Raw genomic sequence first — 21,413 nt, 5'->3', positions numbered from 1 at the left:
GGCTGCCCAGGGAAGTGGTTGAGTCACTATCCCTGGAGGTATTTAAAAGACGTGTAGATGTGGTGATTAGGGACATGGTTTAGTGGTAGACTTGCCAGTGCTAGGTTAATGGTTGGACTTGATGATCTTAAAGGTCTTTTCCAACCTAAACGATTCTATGATTCTATATCAAATTGGACTTCTCTTGATATTACCCCTTCTTTAGTTATTCTGTTTATCGGACAGCTAAAGTTCAGGTTGCATTTTTTTCTTCAGTCACGTTTAACTGTACAGAATTGCCAATTAAAGCTCCTTTCCCAAGCACTGTAGAAATCCCAGGGATTTGCCTAAACAATACTTTTGCCTCGAACCATTTCATGAATAGCTCTTTGCCAGTGATATGCTTCTTTGTCTGTGGTCTTTCTTGAGATCCTTGTGTACTTTTTTGTGTGTTTTTCAGCTCTGTGCTTTTGTGGGCATGTGGTTGTGGTTTTATACTCATGAAGAGAGAGATCCGTGGATGGCCATGACTGCACAGAACACTGAGGCTTTTTGGGAATGTAATTAAGGTCATGAAGTTGCTTATATGTATTTTGTATTCCCGATTGTGCCTTTGACACTCTTGCTTTTCTTGATCATAGGTTGGACTTGCCAGACAGTTCCAAGCAGTTTCTGTTCCCCAAGGCAGTCAATCACGGCTGACTGGATAACTGACTACTGGATCGATGAACAGAAATTCACTGAGATGACATAGGGAGGGGCGTCAAGGACAATGGTGCAGAAAAAGAAAATCTGTCCTCGGTTACTTGACTATCTTGTGATCATTGGAGCCAGGTAATGTAAAAAAGTCTCAGCAGTGCTTTTGTATGGGCAGTAGAGCGGGGATAAATAGCCTAGCATCCATTGATGAAGCTTTGCTTGGTGCTGAGGAAGTGCTGTCTGGAATGCATGCAGAATGCTATCGTATTGGGAGCATCTGCTTGGGCCAGAGCACTTTTTGAAAGATACTAGTGCAGCCAAAGTTTTTTAACTTGTGGTCTTTAGACTCCTTTTCAAGGGTCTGCAAAGAGTGACTAAGAAAAGCCAATTTATATATGACTGACTGGTAGCCTGTGTGTCTGAACTTCTTTGCTTCTACTGGCATCAGCATAGAGGGATTCACATGAACATGCTGAAAGCCACATGCAAGTAAAATACTAGTTTGGGGTTACTTTTCTAGCTTTTGAAGTGTAGTCTGTAAACTCAGTTTAAAAAAAAAAAAAAATCTGGAACTTGCCTTACTTGGCTGTTTTTCCCTCTAATACTCATTTATCCTCATAGGAATGACATGAATGCTTTCTTTTTTTAAAGTCTTGTTAACTGTCAATAGATAAAATGTTATGCTTATTTACTTAAAGCGTATATGAAATGTGGGGTTGATGTGTATGTTGTTTGTCAAATACACAGGTGCTCAGTAAATGTTATTTTTCTTTATTCAAAGTTTACGCACTAACTTTCTGCCAGTCTATTTAATGGGTGTATTCCAAAGTCTATTTTACTTTCATTTCTAAATATCAGTGGTTTATGTGCATCAGCCTGTTGCTTTACCTCCTGCTTTCTTTTCAGAATACTTTGAGTGCAATATTTAAATAGGCTAAGTGGAGGAAATGACATAATCCTAAGTAATAATTATTTTTATTATTGTATTTTATGAACAGAATAATTTAATAGTTTAATTACTTCTTATTGTCTGTAGAAAAATAACCGAGTTTTCCATATCTGTGTCACCGACTAGGAAAAGAAGGAGGAAGAAATGTTAACTGCCTCCCCCAGTGATGCTTAGTGTCTGATGTTCTCACTTAGAAACTTGCTAGCATGACTTCTGGACTCCTACGGTTCTCTTGCTTTTTGCTGGGCAGCGGTAGCTAGATTGCTAATGCTCAGAGGTCTGTTGTCTCATTAGGCACTTCAACAAATGCCTATGATAAGAGATGGAGCTGACTGAAGTAGCTTCTACTGCAAAGTCCTTAGAGCTCCATGTGGCCTTTACCATTACATCTTGTTATCCACCGTGCACAAATAGTAATGCCTTTTGGAAGTGTTCCCTTTTATTAGATGCAGATTTTCTAGATGTCTGAGAAGACTCCGTCTTTGTAGCTAATATTACTGCAAAGGCATGAACTGATGATATATTCACTGGTACTCTGTTGATGACTTTTTTTTTAACCATTTATTGCCAAATAGACTCTCTAAACAGTACCAGCATTATTTGACATTTCTTCTTCAGCAGATGATGCATTAGTTGTGTCCACTAATATATAAAAGCTTTTTAGGGTTTCTTTTTTTTTTTCAGTACTTACTTTTCAGTACAGTATTTCAGTACTTAACTGTACAGGCAGTATAAATTTTGTTACCAATTTATGCTTTATTATTAAAGCATTTTTACTTTTTCTTTAATAAAGTATTAGTTGAGGAGAATTAGTCAGCAGAGCTATTTACACCAGTGATTTTCTTTTGTAAATTACAAATATTCTGTTACTACTTGTTTGGGTTTTCTCACCTCTCAGATGAGAGAAAAGCAAGTGTCATTCGTATTTTGAAATGGGCAAATCTAAAGTATCAAGGTGAGAAAATGTCTTGTATGAGATCCCATAGGAGAGTGATGGTGGAGCCAGGTCTCCTACATCCCATTTAGTAAACATGATGCGAAATGCCAATTACTTTAGAAAATGGTGAGAGATCAGACTTTAAGCAAAGGAGTTAAACCAAAGAGAGGTTTTTTCTGGGGACATATTTTTTTCCTTCACTATGTGGATCTCATACTATTTCTCCCGCAGTTTTTCAGTAACTTTCATGGAAAAGTAGTGGTAGGAAAATAGTTAATACCTTGAAAGAATCTGTTCTTCTGGTGGAAAATTAGGAATAAACAGTATTGCCTTTCTGTTTTTGTGTTCCATTAGTGATTTGTGGTACAAAGGTTGGTGAGCCACAGTGTTAAATAGGTCTGCATGTTACTACCCAGCTTTTATAGTAACTTACGCTTCAAATCCAACTTGAAAATCAAACGCAGAAATATATGTATCTATGGTTGCTAGAACTTTTTAATGAAAATTTTACAGGATGAGGTCTGTATCATTCCACCCTTTGTCTGAGTTCTTTCCTAGTAAATTCTTGTTTTTCCCAGTTAGGAATTGATACTGGATTTTCTCATTTAATTTTTCATCTTGTTCATAAATGGCTGAAATCCAGGGGGTTTTCATCTGACTATATTTGGAGAGGGACAGTGTATTTCCTACCCAAGTGTTGCCCAGAGACCTGTGCGGTTAAATTCATTTTGGAAATCAAAGTCAGGGAAACATGACAATACGATGTTCTCCTGGGAAAAACATACTCCTGAAAATTCTTTTCTCGGTCAAATTTGAACAGGCTCCTTGTTGGGCCTTGATAATGATGGTATAGACTTTTTTATTTAACCATTCTGCATTTGTGGCCTTGTGCTAGTGATTGAGCATTGTGGCTAGTGACTGAGAAGCTGCACTTTCCCTGGGTAGTAGCAGAGAGAAGAAACAAAGGTGAAGCTGAGCCCACAGGCTCCTGACATCTTAGTAGGGAGATACCAAAGATTTTTATTGGCATTAGTCAACTATGTATGTTTTTTCTGTTTGCTTTTTTTGTAGGCAGCCAAGTAGTGATAGTGTTGCTCAGACTCCTGAACTGCTGCGACGTTACCCTCTAGAAGACCATGTGGACTTTCCTCTACCACCTGACGTTGTATTCTTCTGCCAGCCAGAAGGATGCCTGAGCGTGCGGCAAAAACGCATGAGCTTCCGTGATGACACTTCCTTTGTCTTCACACTCACAGACAAGGATACAGGTGTCATTCGCTATGGAATCTGTGTCAACTTCTACCGCTCCTTCCAGAAGCGAGTACCCAAGGAGAAGGGAGAAGGCACAGGGGGGCATCGAGCTCGGGAGGGACAGAAAATCCCCAAATCTGGGGATGCATCTGCACCCCAAGAGGAAGTGGGCACTGAGAGTTCGGAGAGCGGTTCTTCACTGCAGGCTCCAAGTACAGAGTCTACCCCAGATGTGAATCGATCACCGCGCAGTAAGCGTCTGGCCAAAGGCAGCCATCGCTCTCGGAACAGCACTCTGACTTCTCTGTGCATCCTTAGTCATTATCCCTTCTTTTCCACCTTTCGTGAGTGTCTGTACACCCTCAAGAGACTTGTGGACTGCTGTAGTGAGAGATTGCTGGGCAAGAAGTTGGGGATTCCTCGTGGGGTGCAGAGGTATGTTGTGGGGGAAGAAAGAACTTTTTCCTCCCACTGTTTGTGTCCAGGGCTTGCAATTGTCTGCATAGCAAATTGTGGCTGCAGCTGTGGTTGCAGAAGGAGCCAAACACCAATGGCTGACCTTTTTGCTGTTTTAACCCACGATCACAGTAGGAAAAGGAAAATTTTGTGATGATTTCTTTAAAACTTCTCTGTCTTATTCTGTAACCTGGTATGATTTTCATTTTTGATATGCCTAAGGAGGCACTGTCCTGCTAACAACTGACGGAGCACGATCTTTTCTGAAGCTGAGCACTGATGCTGTTATTGTTGCTTTGGCATATAAGCTCCATGGCAGTGTATGTCAGGACTGATTCTCTGGCAAATTAGAAACAGCCAAGAAATAACAGAGAGAATTTCCACTTGGGGCAAGAGGGAAATGATGAAAGTGTGCTTAATGAGCTTATGAAACAATCTGAACTTCGGTGTGGGAGAAAAAAGACTAGAGAAGCAGGAACGGCTGAAAGAGATCAAAGTACAGTATTTGAAGGGGAGAGGGAGGAGACGTGGAAAACAAAGGAGTTGTCTAGGAAGCATGTGGGAATGGGGGTTGGTAACAGCAAATTAACAGGAACTTGGTGTATTTTTAATGTAATGTAGTAATCTTACATATCTGCTATTATAATGTTGGGTATCTAACAAAAGCTGTTGCACTGTAGGGTACAAAAGGAACAATGTCTTTATGTGTATCAGTCATGGATGTTTATCTGTGCTATTGTGCCTGACACCTACATTTCAGGATGATATTTTCCTTTCCAATATGCTAAATGAAAAGAGAAAATATAAAATGAATCTCTGGAGAAAGGAGGGCATTATCTCAATAGTAAGAGTGATGGGACTGTGAGATAGCTCATAGTGTGAGCTAAGTAGCTTGGTACACTCCAAATTAAACTTGTCAAAAGCAAAAAATGACAGGACATCTATCATTTTCATCTTTATAAGCTCTTTACATTTTGCATGAAAGGGGAAGTCTGTTCCGTTCACAGAGCAGTAGCCTACTTCTTGGGTTACTGCCCTGGAATAGTTCTAGGAGAGTGTCCTGAGCTTATGACTGACTCCTGCATTAGCAGATTTATCACCTGAATCCACTGACTGTTGGGGAAAAAATTATTCTGTCAGAACAAAACTTCCACCCCCCCCCTCCAGTGGAAGTATGTATTAAGGGAGCTTATTTTGTCACTTGGTTTAGTCTGATAATTACTGAGGCAGAAAAAAGCTAAATTTCATGATTCTCCTCAACTCTGTGAGCTCATCTGACTTTTGAAAGGGGTGCTAAAGTATTCCAGTGTTTGAATGGCATGTGGTATTTGAAAAATTTGCTCTTGTTGGACATAATTCTTAAAGAGAAGAACTGAGTGACAGATGAGGAGGGCAAGAGAAGGAATGCTGAGCATACATCTCTGGTAAAAGTAAAGCAGCAGGTTTGAATTACCATGTGGTTTGCAAGCCGTGACCTGGAAAAGTAGAACAGTTTTGAAGTGGTGGCAGAATAAAGGTGAAACTGAATCCTTACGGCTTGCAAAAGGCTGAGCATGCCTGTTAACAACCTAATGTCCTGTGCATTACTAGCAGCTGAAGGAAGAGTGGAGGATGAGAAGCATCACAGGTCCTGAGAGGTGTATCACTTACTCAGCATAATCTCAAATTGCCCTTCTTTTGACCCCTCCAAATTTCTCTAACTTTTCTTCCTTTCTGAAGCCTTCAGTGTTACAATCTTTTTTTCTTTTTCTTAATTTTTTTAAGTTGTGAACTGTAAGGTAGAACCTCTAATTTGAACCCATACCATTCTAAGGGATCTGCTATAGTAGCTGAAGATACTTACCAGGCTGAAGTTTTTTGCAGAATGGCTGCAGCAGGTTTGCAGCCTTCACTGTGCTACAACATTAAGGGCTGAAGTAGGCAAGCCACTTTGCTTCCCTTGTCAGACCCAGTTTCAAGTTTTGAAGCTCTGAAGGCCCTGAGCAATGCTGTAAATGCATTTTGGCCAGTCCGTCTGTGAGCTACAAGTTTGTAGATTGCTAGCTTAGGGCATGGAAGAATTGCTGCTTATTTTGCTGAGGTACCCAAAATACTTTCTAGACAGCTTTCAGAAATTTATATTCTCAGCTGAAATGCATCCACTTCTGCCATGGGTTAGTCCGCTCTTAAGAATGATACAATGCAATTTAGGATAGGGTGAAAAAGAGTATTTTATCATGCCAAAACATCTGGGAGATCTTGGTGTGGCATATTTTTGTTATCTTGGGTTTAGTTCCTATTCTTGCAAAGGTTTGTAGGACTGCTGGAAGCAGAATCTTACAGTCAATAAGTCTGCCACAATTCTGGACGAGATACGAGAGTATCCTATGTGCATGCTGAATTTCAAGCACCAGGGCGATGAGAGATCTTCAGAGATCTGGACCTAACTGAACCCTTTAAAAGAATGAATTAACTCTCAGGTGGAAGTGACATACTTGTGTTGATTCCTGCCACAGAAAGATTTATACTTCCCCACAGTGGTTGTTTCAGTAGGCTTAAATCCCTACCTTCCATTCTCATGTGTGACCAAATGTTTGTTAGCTGCATCTTTTAATTCTCAGTGGATCTGCCCTTTCCCTGGAAGAGCCTTGTGGAATGGCTGTCACGTGAAGCTCTTGGAGTATTAACCTTGTTGTTCTCCCTGTACAGGGATACAATGTGGCGGATTTTCACAGGCTCCCTCCTGGTGGAAGAAAAGTCTAGTGCATTGCTACACGACTTGCGGGAGATTGAGGCCTGGATATACCGGCTGCTGCGTTCACCGATGCCTGTTGCTGGTCAGAAGCGGGTGGATGTGGAAGTCTTGCCCCATGAGTTGCAGCCAGCTTTGACCTTTGCTCTTCCTGATCCATCCCGCTTCACCTTGGTGGATTTTCCATTACATCTGCCTTTGGAGTTGTTGGGAGTGGATGCCTGCCTGCAGGTGCTGACCTGCATCCTTCTGGAGCACAAGGTAAGAAGGGAAGAGTTGATCTTTGAGAGATATGTAGGACGCTCTGCCCTCTTCAAAACCAGGGTAGGCTGGACGTGTAGAACAGCTGTCTCCTGCACTGCCTGGAATCAGTTTGTCTGTGGGGGGAAGGAATAGCTCCTTCTGAGGTTCCCGTTTTGAAAAGTTTTGTTCTCACTCAAAAAAAACACCTGAAACTTGTTTTCAGACAGATTAATGGAGGGTCATCCAGTTCACAGCCATCAAATCAGAGGCCTGCAGGCTGTGATCTTTGTATACCCCTGGGGGGAGTATTAGAAGGGAATGGTTGCTGCAGTGCTAATGTGAGTTTCTTTGGTTGCAGGTTGTATTGCAGTCCCGAGATTATAATGCGCTCTCAATGTCTGTGATGGCCTTTGTGGCTATGATCTACCCATTAGAGTACATGTTCCCAGTGATCCCTCTGCTTCCCACCTGCATGGCCTCTGCAGAACAGGTATATATTTTTCCTTTATTGGTCTTTTCCAAAGGATGTTTCTGTAATGTCTGAAACTCATATAAGAGTAGTCCTTATTTCCTTCCCTGCTGTTTTCTTAGGGATTGTAGCAAAGTCTGCCTTGCAAAGAACGTTCTTTGAGCAGCACTATTTAAATCGTAGGTAACACCACTTATTTAGGATATCTTCAAAGCATGCTTAGTGAATAGTATGCTTCAAAGCAGTAGTTCACAGCAGTTCACAAGCAATGGACTGAAAGGCCATAGATCCACAATATTATGATGAGTATTTACCGCCCCCCCCAGCTGAGTATTAAGGTTTGTTAGGGAGAGTCCAGAGTAATATTTAAGGACACTTGAGGGCTCTTGATTCAGCGTTTAGAAACTATTGACTGCAATTTATTCTCCTCAGAAATATGAAGTGTTGAGTTACTTTAGCTGGGACCCTGGGTTTTACCAATAGTCAGCTCTCTGCAGGAGCTCATTATTTTGCTTGGAAAGATAGAATTCAGGCCATCTTACTACTTCAGTGCTATCCTGCAACTGATGCTGCAGGTTTGTTCTTGTACTGCCCCTTGGAGGTGACCAACTCTTCTAGATTTAAAGAATAAATTAGCCTCCCAAGCCACTGGTCTCAAGCTGCTACATGCCTTACTGATTTAAAGCTTTTCCCTTTGCTGATTCCATTATCAGAAACAACCTGAATTTCCCTTTAGGTTTTCCATGTACATTTGAAAAAATGCGTCCGTTTCTTCTGCTTCCTAGAGATGTTATTGTTTTGAAACCAAACTACCATTGCAAGGGTAAGGGTGAAGCCCTTGCAAGGGTAAAGCCATATTTACAATGGCACAGACTCAGTTTGAGCTGAGGGTGTATTCATCTGTGACTTGCTACTTCTCTAGTTAGGCTCTTACTCTGAACATCTTTTTTCTTGGTCCATGATAGATGTGGCAAACTATTAGATTAGCTAAGTTTTTTCCAGAGAGCCATGCAGCCATATAAATTACATCCCTGGGAGGTGATACGGGAAGCGGAAATTTATTTTCTTCTCCATGAAAATTGAAGCTCTCTGAGCAGGAGCTTTTATTCTTCTTTTTTGTTTAAATGTTTCTATTGTATGGAATTAATTACTGATTTATCAATGCTTTGTGTGTCGTCTCCTCTGCTATAAACATACTGTAGTTAATAAATAAATATTTGGGAAGAACATGGTGATATCAAATGCATATCGTGTCCTTATTAAAGTCTCTCTTTCTCTCAGTTGCTTCTAGCCCCTACACCTTATATCATTGGTGTTCCAGCAAGTTTCTTCCTTTACAAACTGGATTTCAAAATGCCTGATGATGTATGGCTTATTGACCTGGATACCAATAGGGTAAGTGGTGCCCATAAGGACTTGTGGCTTTGTTTCCAGGGAACTGTGCACTTTCATCAATGTACCCACTGAGAATTTAAGAATGCCTGGCCTCAGTCTGCCTTTGCCACTCCCGCCTTAAACTTTAGGATTCCGTTCCTTGTTGTGTCTCAAGTTCCCCATTTCTTTTGCTCACAAGGCATTCTTTTTCAGTTAATCCATGTGGCTATATCATTAGAAGATAAATCCTCAAACAAATGATAAAGCTGTCTTCCTGAGTAATTGTGACCCTGTCTCTTATAGCCCTACCTAAGAAAACCAATCTGATAACCAATCGGTGAATGGAGTTACATCCAGTTGGCGGCCGGTCACGAGCGGTGTTCCCCAGGGCTCAGTACTGGGGCCGGTCTTGTTTAATATCTTTATTGATGATCTGGATGAGGGGATTGAGTGCACCCTCAGTAAGTTTGCAGATGACACCAAGCTGGGCGGGAGTGTTGATCTGCTCGAGGGTAGGAAGGCTCTGCAGAGGGACCTGGACAGGCTGGATCGATGGGCCCAGGCCAACTGTATGAGGTTCAACAAGGACAAGTGCCGGGTCCTGCACTTTGGCCACAACAACCCCATGCAGTGCTACAGGCTTGGGGAAGAGTGGCTGGAAAGCTGCCCAGCAGAGAAGGACCTGGGGGTGTTGGTCGACAGCCGGCTGAACATGAGCCGGCAGTGTGCCCAGGCGGCCAAGAAGGCCAATGACATCCTGGCCTGTATCAGAACTAGTGTGGCCAGCAGGAGGAGGGAAGTGATCGTGCCCCTGTACTCGGCCCTGGTGAGGCCGCACCTCGAATACTGTGTTCAGTTTTGGGCCCCTCACTACAAGAAGGACATCGAGGTGCTGGAGCGTGTCCAGAGAAGGGCAACGAGGCTGGTGAGGGGTCTGGAGAACAAGTCTTATGAGGAGCGGCTGAGGGAACTGGGGTTGTTTAGTCTGGAGAAAAGGAGGCTGAGGGGAGACCTCATCGCTCTCTACAACTACCTGAAAGGAGGTTGTAGCGAGGTGGGTGTTGGTCTTTTCTCCGAAGTAACTAGTGACAGGACGAGAGGAAATGGCCTCAAGTTGCGGCAGGGGAGGTTTAGATTGGATGTAAGGAAAAATTTCTTTACTGAAAGAGTGGTGAAACATTGGAACAGGCTGCCCAGGGAAGTGGTGGAGTCCCCATCCCTGGAGGTATTTAAAAGACGTGTAGATGAGGCGCTCAGGGACATGGTTTAGTGGGCATGGTGGGGTTGGGTTGACGGTTGGACTCGATGATCTTAGAGGTCTTTTCCAACCTCAATGATTCTATGATTCTATGATAAGAGCCTTCCAGCAGCATTGGTTGTCATGATTCAAATGGGACTATGTATCCCGCTTTCTACTGGGGCATGAGCAAGGCTATTTCAAGGGTAATGTGTTATAACATCATCTAATTGATGGAAATTCCAAAGGATGAGTGTGGGTTCATTCAAACTTCTCTTTTTTGTGGTAAATGATAAAGTAATTCCTCCGTTGTTTGTGATATTGTAAACAATAACAACCATAAAGAAGTGAAAAGCAAAGTATTGATGCAGGTGTCTGTGTGTGGGGGTTGTGTTGTGGGTTTTTTTTATTAATTATTTTACTTTATGCTTTTATTCCTCGGTCTCTGGAGTGGTGGAGATTCAGGAGATTCTGTTTTGGAAATGACTACAGCTGGCGAATTTTTAGTCTGTTGCTGTGCTTAATTCCAGGTGATCGTTCCCACAAATGCAGAATCTTTGCCAGCACTGCCAGAACCAGAAGCTTCAGAACTGAAAAAGCATCTGAAACAGGTAATAAGCACTTTGGGGAAAGGACTCAGATTCAGTAGAACTTAGCAAGATGTAGTCTTGCACAGCTCTTCTGCTATACTGGACAAGAATGCAAGTCAGCAAATGCAAAGCAAAGTGTGTTAAAAACAGGTGTGTATCCTGGCACATCAGATGGATGTGAAAACGTATCAGACTACTAGAACACTCTTGTTCAAGAAGGTGCCCCTTGGTCAGTCATGGAGAGGTCTACTTCTCTGAATGTGGAGGTGGGCTAATCAACAGGGTGGCTGATTAAACAACGTTATAGGGGTGCCTTCTTTTGAGCTCCCTGAGCTGTATGACTTCAACATTGTCTTCTCCTGACTAAGCTAAATCTGAGACTTTTATCTTGTTTCAGATCTCTCTGTAGTTTCTCCAGAGGACTTCACTGTAATTTTTGTTACCTGTTTCATCTTTTGCTGTCTCTGCTGCTTCCACCTTTGTCATTTGTAGGGGAGGCACAGGACTACATCCTGTAGTTAGTTAGAACATCCCCCATGTTAGAATACAACAGCATTTTGAGCTTGAAAAGCAATATCAATTGATACAGATGTTAAGTGGTAGGTATCCAGTTGCTGCTTTTCTGTCTTAATGGAGAGACTTAATCTGGAGAAGTGAGTGGTCACTGAGGCTTATAACTGCAGTTAATTTCTTAGCCAGGTGAGGGATAATGTGAAATGCTCCTGGACGCAACAAATGGTTTCTGTTTTTTACTATTGTTTGGGGCTAACTTGTTTCCAGGTGGTGCAGAAAGTTCCAGATTCCTCCTTTACATTTGCCATGTGGGCTTCAAACTCTGACTTGATCCATCAAGCTATGATCATCTTTGTTTCCCCTCCATTCACAGATCTGTGTGTGAGGTCTCAGTCTCTCCTCTCAGGTCCTGCTAAGCCATTAATCGGCTTGGGTCATCCTGGCTGATTGTGTCAAGCAGGTTTTATCTCTTTATTTCTGTTTTCCTTATGCATGCTGCATGCAGTATCTAAAGGTAAAGTGTGTTACTAATGTGATGAGTTCTGTTCTTTCTCTCTCCTCGTAGACCAGGAGAGCAAAGTGTGTAACCTCTATGATACCCCTGTACCTGCTGTCAGCACAGATGGAAGCGAAGCGTTGCTTGGAGTTTTGTTAGATCCACCTTCCCCCCACTTCTGCCTCACCCCCTTGCAATTTCAGGCACTATTCAGCAAAACTCTCTCACTAGGGCAAAGTTGGGTATCAGAAGAACAAATTGCAATTTCCTTGAAGACACATTTAAAATTCTCAGAGTGTTCACCCAAATTCATATTACATCCCTATGTATTCCTATAGGCATTATCATTAAGAGTTGACCATTGGCAAAAGAGAAGGAGCGCTACTGGTTGCTGTACAAAGTAGAGAAGACTAAATTGTGGCCCATGTCACTAAGGTTAACACTTTTGTGTGCCTTTGGGTCGTAGTGTCAATGAATAAAATTCAGGATTTTAAACTGCAGTAGAAAGTTCTTAGCTGCATCAATAAGGACAGCAGCCTTTCCACTTTCCAAAGTGGCCAGATATGAACGTTTGGGGGTGGGGCAGTTAGACCTCTCTCCCAAGATGTGCATATTTTGTGGTCCCTTTTATTTCCTCTCATTTGTGATATTTGGTAGTAATAGATATATTTTTTTTTTTTCCTTCCATTTGTTTCTCTGTGGTCATGTGTTCGTCTTGGCTCTGATGGGCTGCTGGTGTTATCATATGATCTTCCATCTTGCCTCCAGTGTCTGGTTAGCATGACTGCAATCACTCAGAAACAGCTGCTCACTCCTGACAACAAGGTTCTTTATTTTATTCTTTTCCCCTCAATTTTCCATTTTACCATTTTCCTTTGGAGTTTTGGTTTTTGTTTTGTTTTATATATTTATTTATTTTTGGAATAAAAAGATGAAGACTCAGTGGGCAAATGGGAGAAATGAGGAAGACTTACGTTAGGTCTGAGTGTCCAGGACTGATTTAGCACTTGTGCTGCTCCAGTGCATATCCTTGAAGATGTTACGAGGGTTGAAGAGGATGGTAGCTTTATGGAGAGATTAAGACCTCATTCAGATGGGAAGTGGAGGTTTGCAGGGATACAGGCAGATGCCTGTGTAAAGGTGTCTCCACATTGTCCTGGGATATCAAACTCCCTGGTTGAAGCCAAGTTGTAAGGCAAGTTTCAAGGCCTCTAGGTACCAAGATGTATTCAAATTACACATAGGAATAACTCTACAATAAGTTGTACACAGTGCCATACTACTAGTAGTCCAATTTGGACTATCTGTTTTCATGTCATGAATGATCTGGCAAAGTAGACTTTTGTGCTACCCCTTGGCTGGCTCCAGGACTGTTTCAGCATTGAGGAGATCATTTTGACAATCCACATAAAGGAGGGCCTGGAGATATTTGTGACTCAGCGTAGGAGATGGTTTAAGACAAAGTAATGGAGCATGCACAATGTTGCAATTGCCTAGAGGGCAGGGTAGCTCTGATCTCTCTCTTCCTTGAGTAACTTTTCTTGCTGAATGTGTGCATAATGTTGTCCTTTGTTAGGCACTGGCCAGCATGAGTCTGAATACTCAGCCCATTCTTAATCTAGAGAAGTTCCAAGAGGGGCAGGAGGTGCCACTGCTGCTGGGAAGACCACAGAATGATTTGCAGTCTACTCCCTCCACAGAATTCAACCCTCTGATCTATGGAAATGATGTGGACTCTGTGGATGTGGCTACCAGGTGAGGCTGAACAGGAAGGTAGTGTTGAGTCTTCATAAAGTTTGCACAGACACTTCTATGGGTCCTGTGGTGGAAGCAGCATGTCCCAGGTTCTACTTTACATCGTGGGAAAGAAAGAGCAGAAATTACAGCGTTTATCTCAGATCTGTTAACTGCATGAACATAACTATGTATCTTGAGGGGGTGTTTTGTTTCTTGCATTTTCCTACAGATCATCCACTTTACCTGGACTTGTCAGTCTGATATTGTATCCTCAGCTTAAATCACAAGCCTTGAACTACAAAAAAAGCTGGAGACTTAGTTGTCACCTCAGCTAGTGGATATGAGAACAATGTCCCTCATTGGGTGGGTCTTGGTGTTGAGGTGGTGAATTAAAACAAAGTAATTTCTTGTTTTGGTTCCTACAGATCATCCACTTTACCTGGACTTGTCAGTCTGATATTGTATCCTCAGCTTAAATCACAAGCCTTGAACTACAAAAAAAGCTGGAGACTTAGTTGTCACCTCAGCTAGTGGATATGAGAACAATGTCCCTCATTGGGTGGGTCTTGGTGTTGAAATTAAAAATTAAAACAAAGTAATTTCTTGTTTTGGTTTTTTTTTTCTTTTTTTAAAGACAAGTGTTATCTAAGAATACTTAGTTTTTCGTACTGGGTTACCATTCTTCAAAGGTTTGAAACATTGCCTACTGCATACCTTTTAAAGGCTCTCTGTTGTCTTTTCTGTTGTGTTTTGTGTTTTTATCTGATATATTGGCCTCTGTTTCTTTTTAGGGTTGCTATGGTGAGATTCTTCAACTCGCCAAATGTTTTGCAAGGTTTCCAGATGCATACTCGCACTCTTCGTCTCTTCCCGCGACCAGTGGTGGCCTTCCAGGCAAATTCTTTTCTTGCCTCTAGGCCGAAGCAAACACCTTTTGCAGATAAGCTTTCCAGGACACAGGCAGTAGAATACTTTGGAGAATGGTCACTCAACCCTACTAACTATGCTTTCCAAAGAATTCATAACAGTAAGTTTTGGTCTTGCCTTTCCTGCACTTGGATGTAATGCAGGAACTTAAAAAGCAGAGAGATTCTAGGGAAGGACTTAATTTTACACCATATTATTCCTGCTGGGCAGGGAAATCCAGTTCAAGGAACACTTTTCTATTTTTATGTATGTCCTCATGTGTTTCTACCAAGTTAGCCCTGCTATTAGCCACTCACTCCTCCCATTAATTTTACCTCTTGTCTTGTTTGGTTACGGAGAAGTCGTCTTGTAGGCTACTTAGAGTAGAGACTGTCCCTTCCTTTGTGCAAGACTTAGTGGGGGTAGCCTCACTGTGAATGAAGCCTTTGACACCAATAAATGAGTTCAATTAACTCTCTCCTTGTTTTGTTGTGCAGGCATGTTTGACCCAGCACTAATTGGTGACAAACCAAAGTGGTATGCTCACCAGCTGCAGCCCATCCACTATCGTGTCTATGACAGTAATTCACAGCTGGCTGAAGCGCTGAATGTCACAGTAGAGAAAGAAACAGACTCTGATCCCACTGATGACAGGTTAGTGGGGAGCATAACCCTAGTCACGTGATAGTTACTTCAGATTGCTGGGCCTCCTACTTCTCATTTGCAGACTTTTCCTTTAGCCTGCCAGGCTGCTGTTTCATTTCTTCTGTCTGGGCAGAATACTGACACTGAAGTAAATTGTCTCACTGCTTTGTCATCACAGCAACCTCTTAACCCTTTGCTAGTGTATTCTTAAGCCTTCATTTAATGTGATTCTCCATTTGTATTTTCCTGTTTTCTTTTGCTACCCATATGCCGCTTGACATTTGGTATTTCCTCCCACCCTAATGCTTTTTTCTTCCATGCTGTTCTTTCTCCGGTTATTTCTGTTGCAGTACTACAAGTACTCCTACCCATCCTACCACTCTTTCAAATCTCTGCTCAGTGCACATAGTTATGCAAAGCTTGTTAGTACTACCTACTGCTTGAGACTCCTTGTGTGTTCAGTAAAAAGAGTAAACTTTTTTGTTATAGTAGTTTTGGCCATATTTCCCAGAGTTTTGCATCTAGTTTTATTATCCTTCATTCTCTGCTAGCCTGTGAGATCTTTTAGGCTTGGTCTTGCATATCTTTTACGTTCTACAAAGCACCAGTGATGCTGACTGAGTGGGATTTATCATTAGTATAAAAAGGGAATGCTTTTACTTGTGATTTCCAGTTCCCTTAAAGTCGTCCTACACATCCACACACACACTGAGAAATAATACACTACTCCCTGCTCACTTATGCTTGACCTCATTAACTTTGCTGAAAGCCTTTAAATGTCTTCCCATACGTCTCTTGACGTACCTCAAAGTTATTTCATTTGCTCTGACTTTCATGAAGCTGGCTTCTGACTCTTGCCAGAAATTTGTTTGTAGAGACTGTAGTATCATGAGTTTTTTAAGAGGCCCATGAAAACGGTGCTGATTCACATCTTTGAAACATCAGGCCCTGCTGTTGCTGTTGTGCTGCCACTCATCTCTCTTTCTCACCTGTTGTGGCAGTGGCAGTGACAGTGTCGACTATGATGACTCAAGTTCCTCCTACTCCTCCCTTGGTGACTTTGTCAGTGAGATGATGAAATGTGACATTAATGGCGATACCCCAAGTGAGTAACTTCGAGCTGTACTTTCACAAGGTCCACATAGGTTCCTCTTCCCCATTCATCTGCACTGTGGGAAAAATGCCTCCCCTAAGTCCCTGAATCAGAGCAAAGTATTGTTCCATTGTAGTCTTGCTCTGAGGTAAAAGTGTCTTCTATACTCCTTCTTCAATATCCAGGGGTAGGCTGAAAAAAGACACTTCTCCTGCTTATAAACAATGCCCTCCAAAGGACACTGCGAGGAGGAAGAACAGAAATAGGTGCTGCTGAACAAAACTGGCTCACTAGGTCTGGAAACAACCTGCTGCTGCCAGTAGATACTGTGCAATACGGGCAGCAGAGTACGAGCTTTCTCCTGCCCCTGCATATTGATTCTCAGTGCTGGCTTTAATGAGTCACTCTATCCTAGTGGGGACAGGAGATGCATTCTCTGTGGCTTATATGGAGGCTGCAGCAATAGCTTCTCTTGTGAGAGTGGGAAACTCACTTTTTTCAATAAATTAAATCTAGGAATGCCAACACATTTCCTATGTCCCAAGGACAAGAGGTAATAATCATAAGTTGCAACAAAAGAAATTCTGCTTGGACATAAGGAAAAGATCTTCACGGTTAGTATAGTTAAACAGGTTCCCAGGTTCACAGTAGAATGTCAAGCCTTGGAGACTTTCAGAACTCAGTGGAACAAGGCCCTGAGCAACCTGCTTTAACTTTGAAGTTACCCCTGCTTTGAGCAGAGAGTTGGAATAGATGACCTCCAAAGGCCCTTTACAACCTAATCTTTTATGCAAGTTCATTCTACTGAGCAGTCTTCATTTGCTAGGGATTTTTAGTTAGATGGGCAAAAGGCTGAGGAAGGCAGTGTTCTTTAATGCAAAATGATGTGTTTGCAGATGTTGACCCCCTGACTCATGCAGCCCTTGGTGACGCTAGTGAAGTGGAATTTGATGATTTTCAAGAATATTCAGGGGATCTCGATGAACAGGCCATGGACAGTGAAAACTCCCAAGAGAACAACCAGCCTCGTTCAAGTTCCAGTACTACAGCCAGTAGCAGCCCCAGCACTGTCATCCATGGAGTGAATCATGTGTGTACTGAGATGAGTTCAGCCCCAAGATCAGTGTATTAGGATATAAAGAATGGGAGAATGCATGTGGTTCTTTCTGAGAAGGGCAAAAGCTAATAGGACTGTGAAGCCATGCACAGATTAAATTGCATGCTCTTTCTAGACTTTCTGAGCAAGGTGGAGTTTACTGGTACCCTTTTATGCTGGGATAGAGCATTCCTGTACACAAAAGCTCCCATGCATTGAAAAATGCAGCATTAACAGAGAGCAGTGGTCCAGGTTGTGACTGCAGGAATTGCTTTTACAGAGTCTGGAAAGACCTGGTGCATTAGAGAGGCAGGGAGTGGGATGGGAAAACTCATGAATCTGTGGTCGTTTAGGAAGAATGGGAGTTGCTTGCATAACCACAGAACAGGGTAATGGACAGCTGTTATCCTGAGCTAACACTTACCAGTAAGATCTGTTTTACAGGGGAGTAAGTCCCTAGAACAATGCACAAATACTGCAGCATGTATAAAATCCTAGATTATAGCCACTGACAGTGGGGATGGGGTCAGGGCCCAGTAACAAACAGCAAGGACCCTGCAGACTTCCCAGTTTGAAATAATTGTTCTTGTCCTGCCCTTCAGTTGTACGTAACGCAAATTAGCGAACAGATCAATGATTTGACTGGTCCACAGGAGTCAGCAGATTCAGCAGAAATGGAAGAGAAGTTGGTTGCTGGATTTTCAAACCATCTCCCTTCCTTGCCACTGCAACCAAGCTTTCCCAAGATAAGCTTGGATCGTCGTGAGGGTGACAACGCAGCTGGCAGCATGAGCTCCTCAGAAGGGGTGGTGAGGAAGCGAGAGTATGACAATCCGTACTTCGAACCACAGTATGGTTTTCCTACAGAGGATGAAGATGATGAGCAGGAAGAGAGCTACACCCCAAGATTTAACCAGAATCTCAATGGAAGCAGGTGAGTCCTCCTTGTCTCCTGCCCTTCTGTACAGCACTGTTGGGGTTTCCATCTGCTTCATGTAGTTTAACGTTCGTTCCTTCAGATGTCTTTTGCACCTGAAATGTATTGTTGATCACTTCCATTTAATACTGAAATTCTGTAAACCCTTCTGGTTTGAGTAAAGGCACTTGCTCAACTCCCTCAGTTCCTTGCTTTTATGTAAGCAGTAGGAGCTAACAGAATTATCAGTTCTTCCTAGAAACATTTAGTATATCACCTACTGATTTCTGGAAACCTTTGAGCAATTTTTTTTTCTTTTTGTGTGAAGCTTTGTGTTTTGGGGGAAAGATACTATAGTGATTGATGACATTGGGTTTTCTTGTTATTGCTGTCCAAGCAGAAGCCTTTCACCCCCAAATCCACCAATGCCCTTTTGCAGACAAGTTTTCAGCATGCCCTGAAAAGTAATAAAAGCCTGAATGCAAAGATGCTTCAATTCTCTTGCTTCTAATTTTTCTTTTTTTCTTTTTTTTCTTTCCCACAAGGTAAGGGTAGTGTGGTGAAAACTGGTGAGGAATGAGACCAGCATCGATCTCCCACAATCAGACAACGTGTTGATTTGGGGTGGGAAGGGGGAATACTAATAACAGTTGTACTTAATTTCTTTAAAGGTCTCAGAAGTTACTCCGTCCAAACAGTTTAAAACTGGCCAATGATTCTGATGCAGATTCAGATTCCAGGGCCAGCTCCCCAAACTCTACTGTCTCCAACAACAGCAGTGAAGGTTTTGGGGGCATCATGTCTTTCGCAAGTATGTACTACTGCATTTGTTAAGCTGGTTTTATTTATTATATTAGAATTTACAGAGAGATGGAATAGAGGGATGGCTAGTCAAGAGAATGACTTGGTTGGCGAATTGTTACCAGCTCTCCAGAAGTCACGTTAGGAGCCACAGGACCTATTTAACTTACACTGCTGATAACTACTACTTTATGTATTTTTCAGTAAGAAGGACTTTGGTTATGTGGTTAGGCCCTTGAGTTATATGGCACTTTAGGGCACAGATCAGAAATTCTTTCAGTTTCATTTAAACAAAAAATTGTGCAATTTCATGAAGCTGATACAAAAATCTTACTAGTAGTATGTCTTCCATGCTACCATATTGTGTGTTTAGGTGCTACATTGAATTTCTTGACTGTGCTCACCTACTTTCAATTATATTTTAATAATAAAATCCACAGTTGTGGAAAACTAATACAGAGTTTTTTAATGACTGAGAGAAGATATGGCCAGTTGAGTCTTGCACTACAGTGGGGAGCAGCACAAGAAGTTTGCAGCAGTGGGGAAAGTATATCGGATATTTCTGGTAAAATGATTGTTACTAAAATAAGGCCGCAAAAAAAGAACCAAGGCAAATTGAAATAGTACGCTGAGATTTTAAATGAACATCTTCAAGTGTTAATCAGCTCGTTGATCTGCATGAGATGCTTTCAGGCTGTCTACAGACTTAACAGATGACGATGCATTATTGTGTTCTTAAGATCTGTCTGTACTAGGAAGAACTTCTGTTTTCTCCTAATCTATGGAAAGCTTCTATTTTAAAGCACACTTCTGTGGCAGATTTACAGTGTTTCACAAGGCACAGTGCACAATCCTCACTTCAGAATTGCGTATTTTGGAGATCTTCCGTCATCCTGTTTTCTCATGTGGCCCCTACCATTCATTTGCTCCTAAAAAGAGGATCAAACTAGAAGACACAGCTGATGTGAGGTTACCAGTTTAAGTGCAGGAAGACAGGTGGATATTGCTGTTACATTTAAGACTCATAGATACAACAGCAATGATTGTAACATGAAAGCTAAGAATTACTTTTTTGTACAATTTAGAATAATCTGATTACAGATGTGGTTGCAGTGTAAATGAGATGATGTTATGCTTGTGAGACTTTTGGGTAATAAAGAACAACTTCATCATCAAGGATCTGGAATAAGAAGGTGAATTACAGGAAGTTTAGGAAGTTCGGGTGTGTGCAGTGAGCATTAGGCATTTAATTGTTTTCTTCTTCTGTCATAGGCAGCCTGTACAGAAACCACAGCACAAGTTTCAGTCTGTCCAACTTAGCCCTACCAACCAAAGTTGGGAGAGACAAGAATACTCCCTTTCCCAGCCTGAAAGGTAACCGTTTTTCCCTTTGTCTTCTACAGCCTTTACAGTTCTTGTGACTTGGCAGTCTGAAGTCTTACCCCTAACAGGAATCCTGGGGGTGACGTATTTTGGTAGTTTGGGTAGTACCTGTCTTAAGTATCAAGACGGTAAATTGTCTTGATATTTCTCAGTCAGATTTCTTCCCAACAGTTGGGCTGTGCTGGGATGGGAGATTGGCTAGTCTAGCCTGTGTTAATGGATTAACTGTGAATGTTGGTTTTGTTTTGTATTTTGATTTGTTTTATTTTTAAGTACTTATTGTAAAGAATGGGAACTGAGAGGTAGGTACTACTTTGTACTGCCACTATCCTCATAGTGGCAGTGATTAGCCTTAGGTAACTTGTTAGAGCAATGATGCTGCATTTGTAAGTGTGGGTAATGCCAACCTCCCATGGAGACTGCAGTTTACGTGGGTTTCAAAAGTGTTTATAGTCTTTTCAGGTCACGAAATAGAAAATCTCTGATCAAAATCAAATGATAACCATACTTCAGCTCATTCAGAGTGAAGATCAATTCCTAACTTATGTGCACAATCTTTTCATTGGAACATCTCCTGTTTGTCTGCAGTATCATTAGATAACATGTCTGAATGGGCACTGGAGAAATGACCCTCTTACCGTGGGGAGATAGACAGCCTGGTCATCCTTGTACCAGATGTAGTAACAGATGGGTGACTGAGCACATGCTGGCGTTTTAGTGTTGAGACCTTTTCAGTTGCTAAACTGGGGAAAGGTTTTATTTTACCTTTTGAGTTATTCTATCTGATTAGAACTTACTGCTTTTGTTTTAATATGTTGATTTTTTTTCATTTATTTTTTCCTCCTCATCATTTTCATCGGTAAAGATTACTTTAATCTGGAAGTGGGAAGGGATGTGGATGAAGGTTGGTAT

General features: G+C 41.8%; 1 protein-coding gene across 2 annotated transcripts in view; it reads left to right on the top strand.

Annotated features, from left to right (window-relative positions):
• Window positions 1–618: 618 nt before the first annotated feature.
• Window positions 619–21,413, top strand: part of MADD (MAP kinase activating death domain) — a 64,126-nt gene continuing 43,331 nt past the window's right edge. Inside the window, exons 1-15 of one of the 2 annotated variants that reach the window (XM_019471616.1) lie at window positions 619–813; window positions 3,636–4,250; window positions 6,960–7,263; window positions 7,604–7,735; window positions 8,996–9,109; window positions 10,856–10,936; window positions 12,693–12,749; window positions 13,501–13,679; window positions 14,453–14,688; window positions 15,065–15,221; window positions 16,214–16,317; window positions 17,202–17,395; window positions 18,055–18,335; window positions 18,989–19,128; window positions 20,391–20,492. In XM_019471616.1, coding sequence (XP_019327161.1) covers window positions 752–813; window positions 3,636–4,250; window positions 6,960–7,263; window positions 7,604–7,735; window positions 8,996–9,109; window positions 10,856–10,936; window positions 12,693–12,749; window positions 13,501–13,679; window positions 14,453–14,688; window positions 15,065–15,221; window positions 16,214–16,317; window positions 17,202–17,395; window positions 18,055–18,335; window positions 18,989–19,128; window positions 20,391–20,492 — 2,758 coding nt within the window. In that variant the 5' untranslated portion in view covers window positions 619–751. Of the gene's footprint in view, window positions 814–3,635; window positions 4,251–6,959; window positions 7,264–7,603; window positions 7,736–8,995; window positions 9,110–10,855; window positions 10,937–12,692; window positions 12,750–13,500; window positions 13,680–14,452; window positions 14,689–15,064; window positions 15,222–16,213; window positions 16,318–17,201; window positions 17,396–18,003; window positions 18,336–18,988; window positions 19,129–20,390; window positions 20,493–21,413 lie in introns of both variants that reach the window. The other variant, XM_019471615.1, reaches the window with a different exon arrangement.

The sequence above is a fragment of the Aptenodytes forsteri genome, unplaced genomic scaffold, assembly GCF_000699145.1.
Source record: "Aptenodytes forsteri isolate BGI_AS27 unplaced genomic scaffold, ASM69914v1 Scaffold146, whole genome shotgun sequence".
Taxonomy (NCBI): Eukaryota; Metazoa; Chordata; class Aves; order Sphenisciformes; family Spheniscidae; genus Aptenodytes; species Aptenodytes forsteri.
The sequence above is the reverse complement of the archived record's forward strand: the minus strand, read 5'-3'. Positions and strand labels throughout refer to the sequence as shown.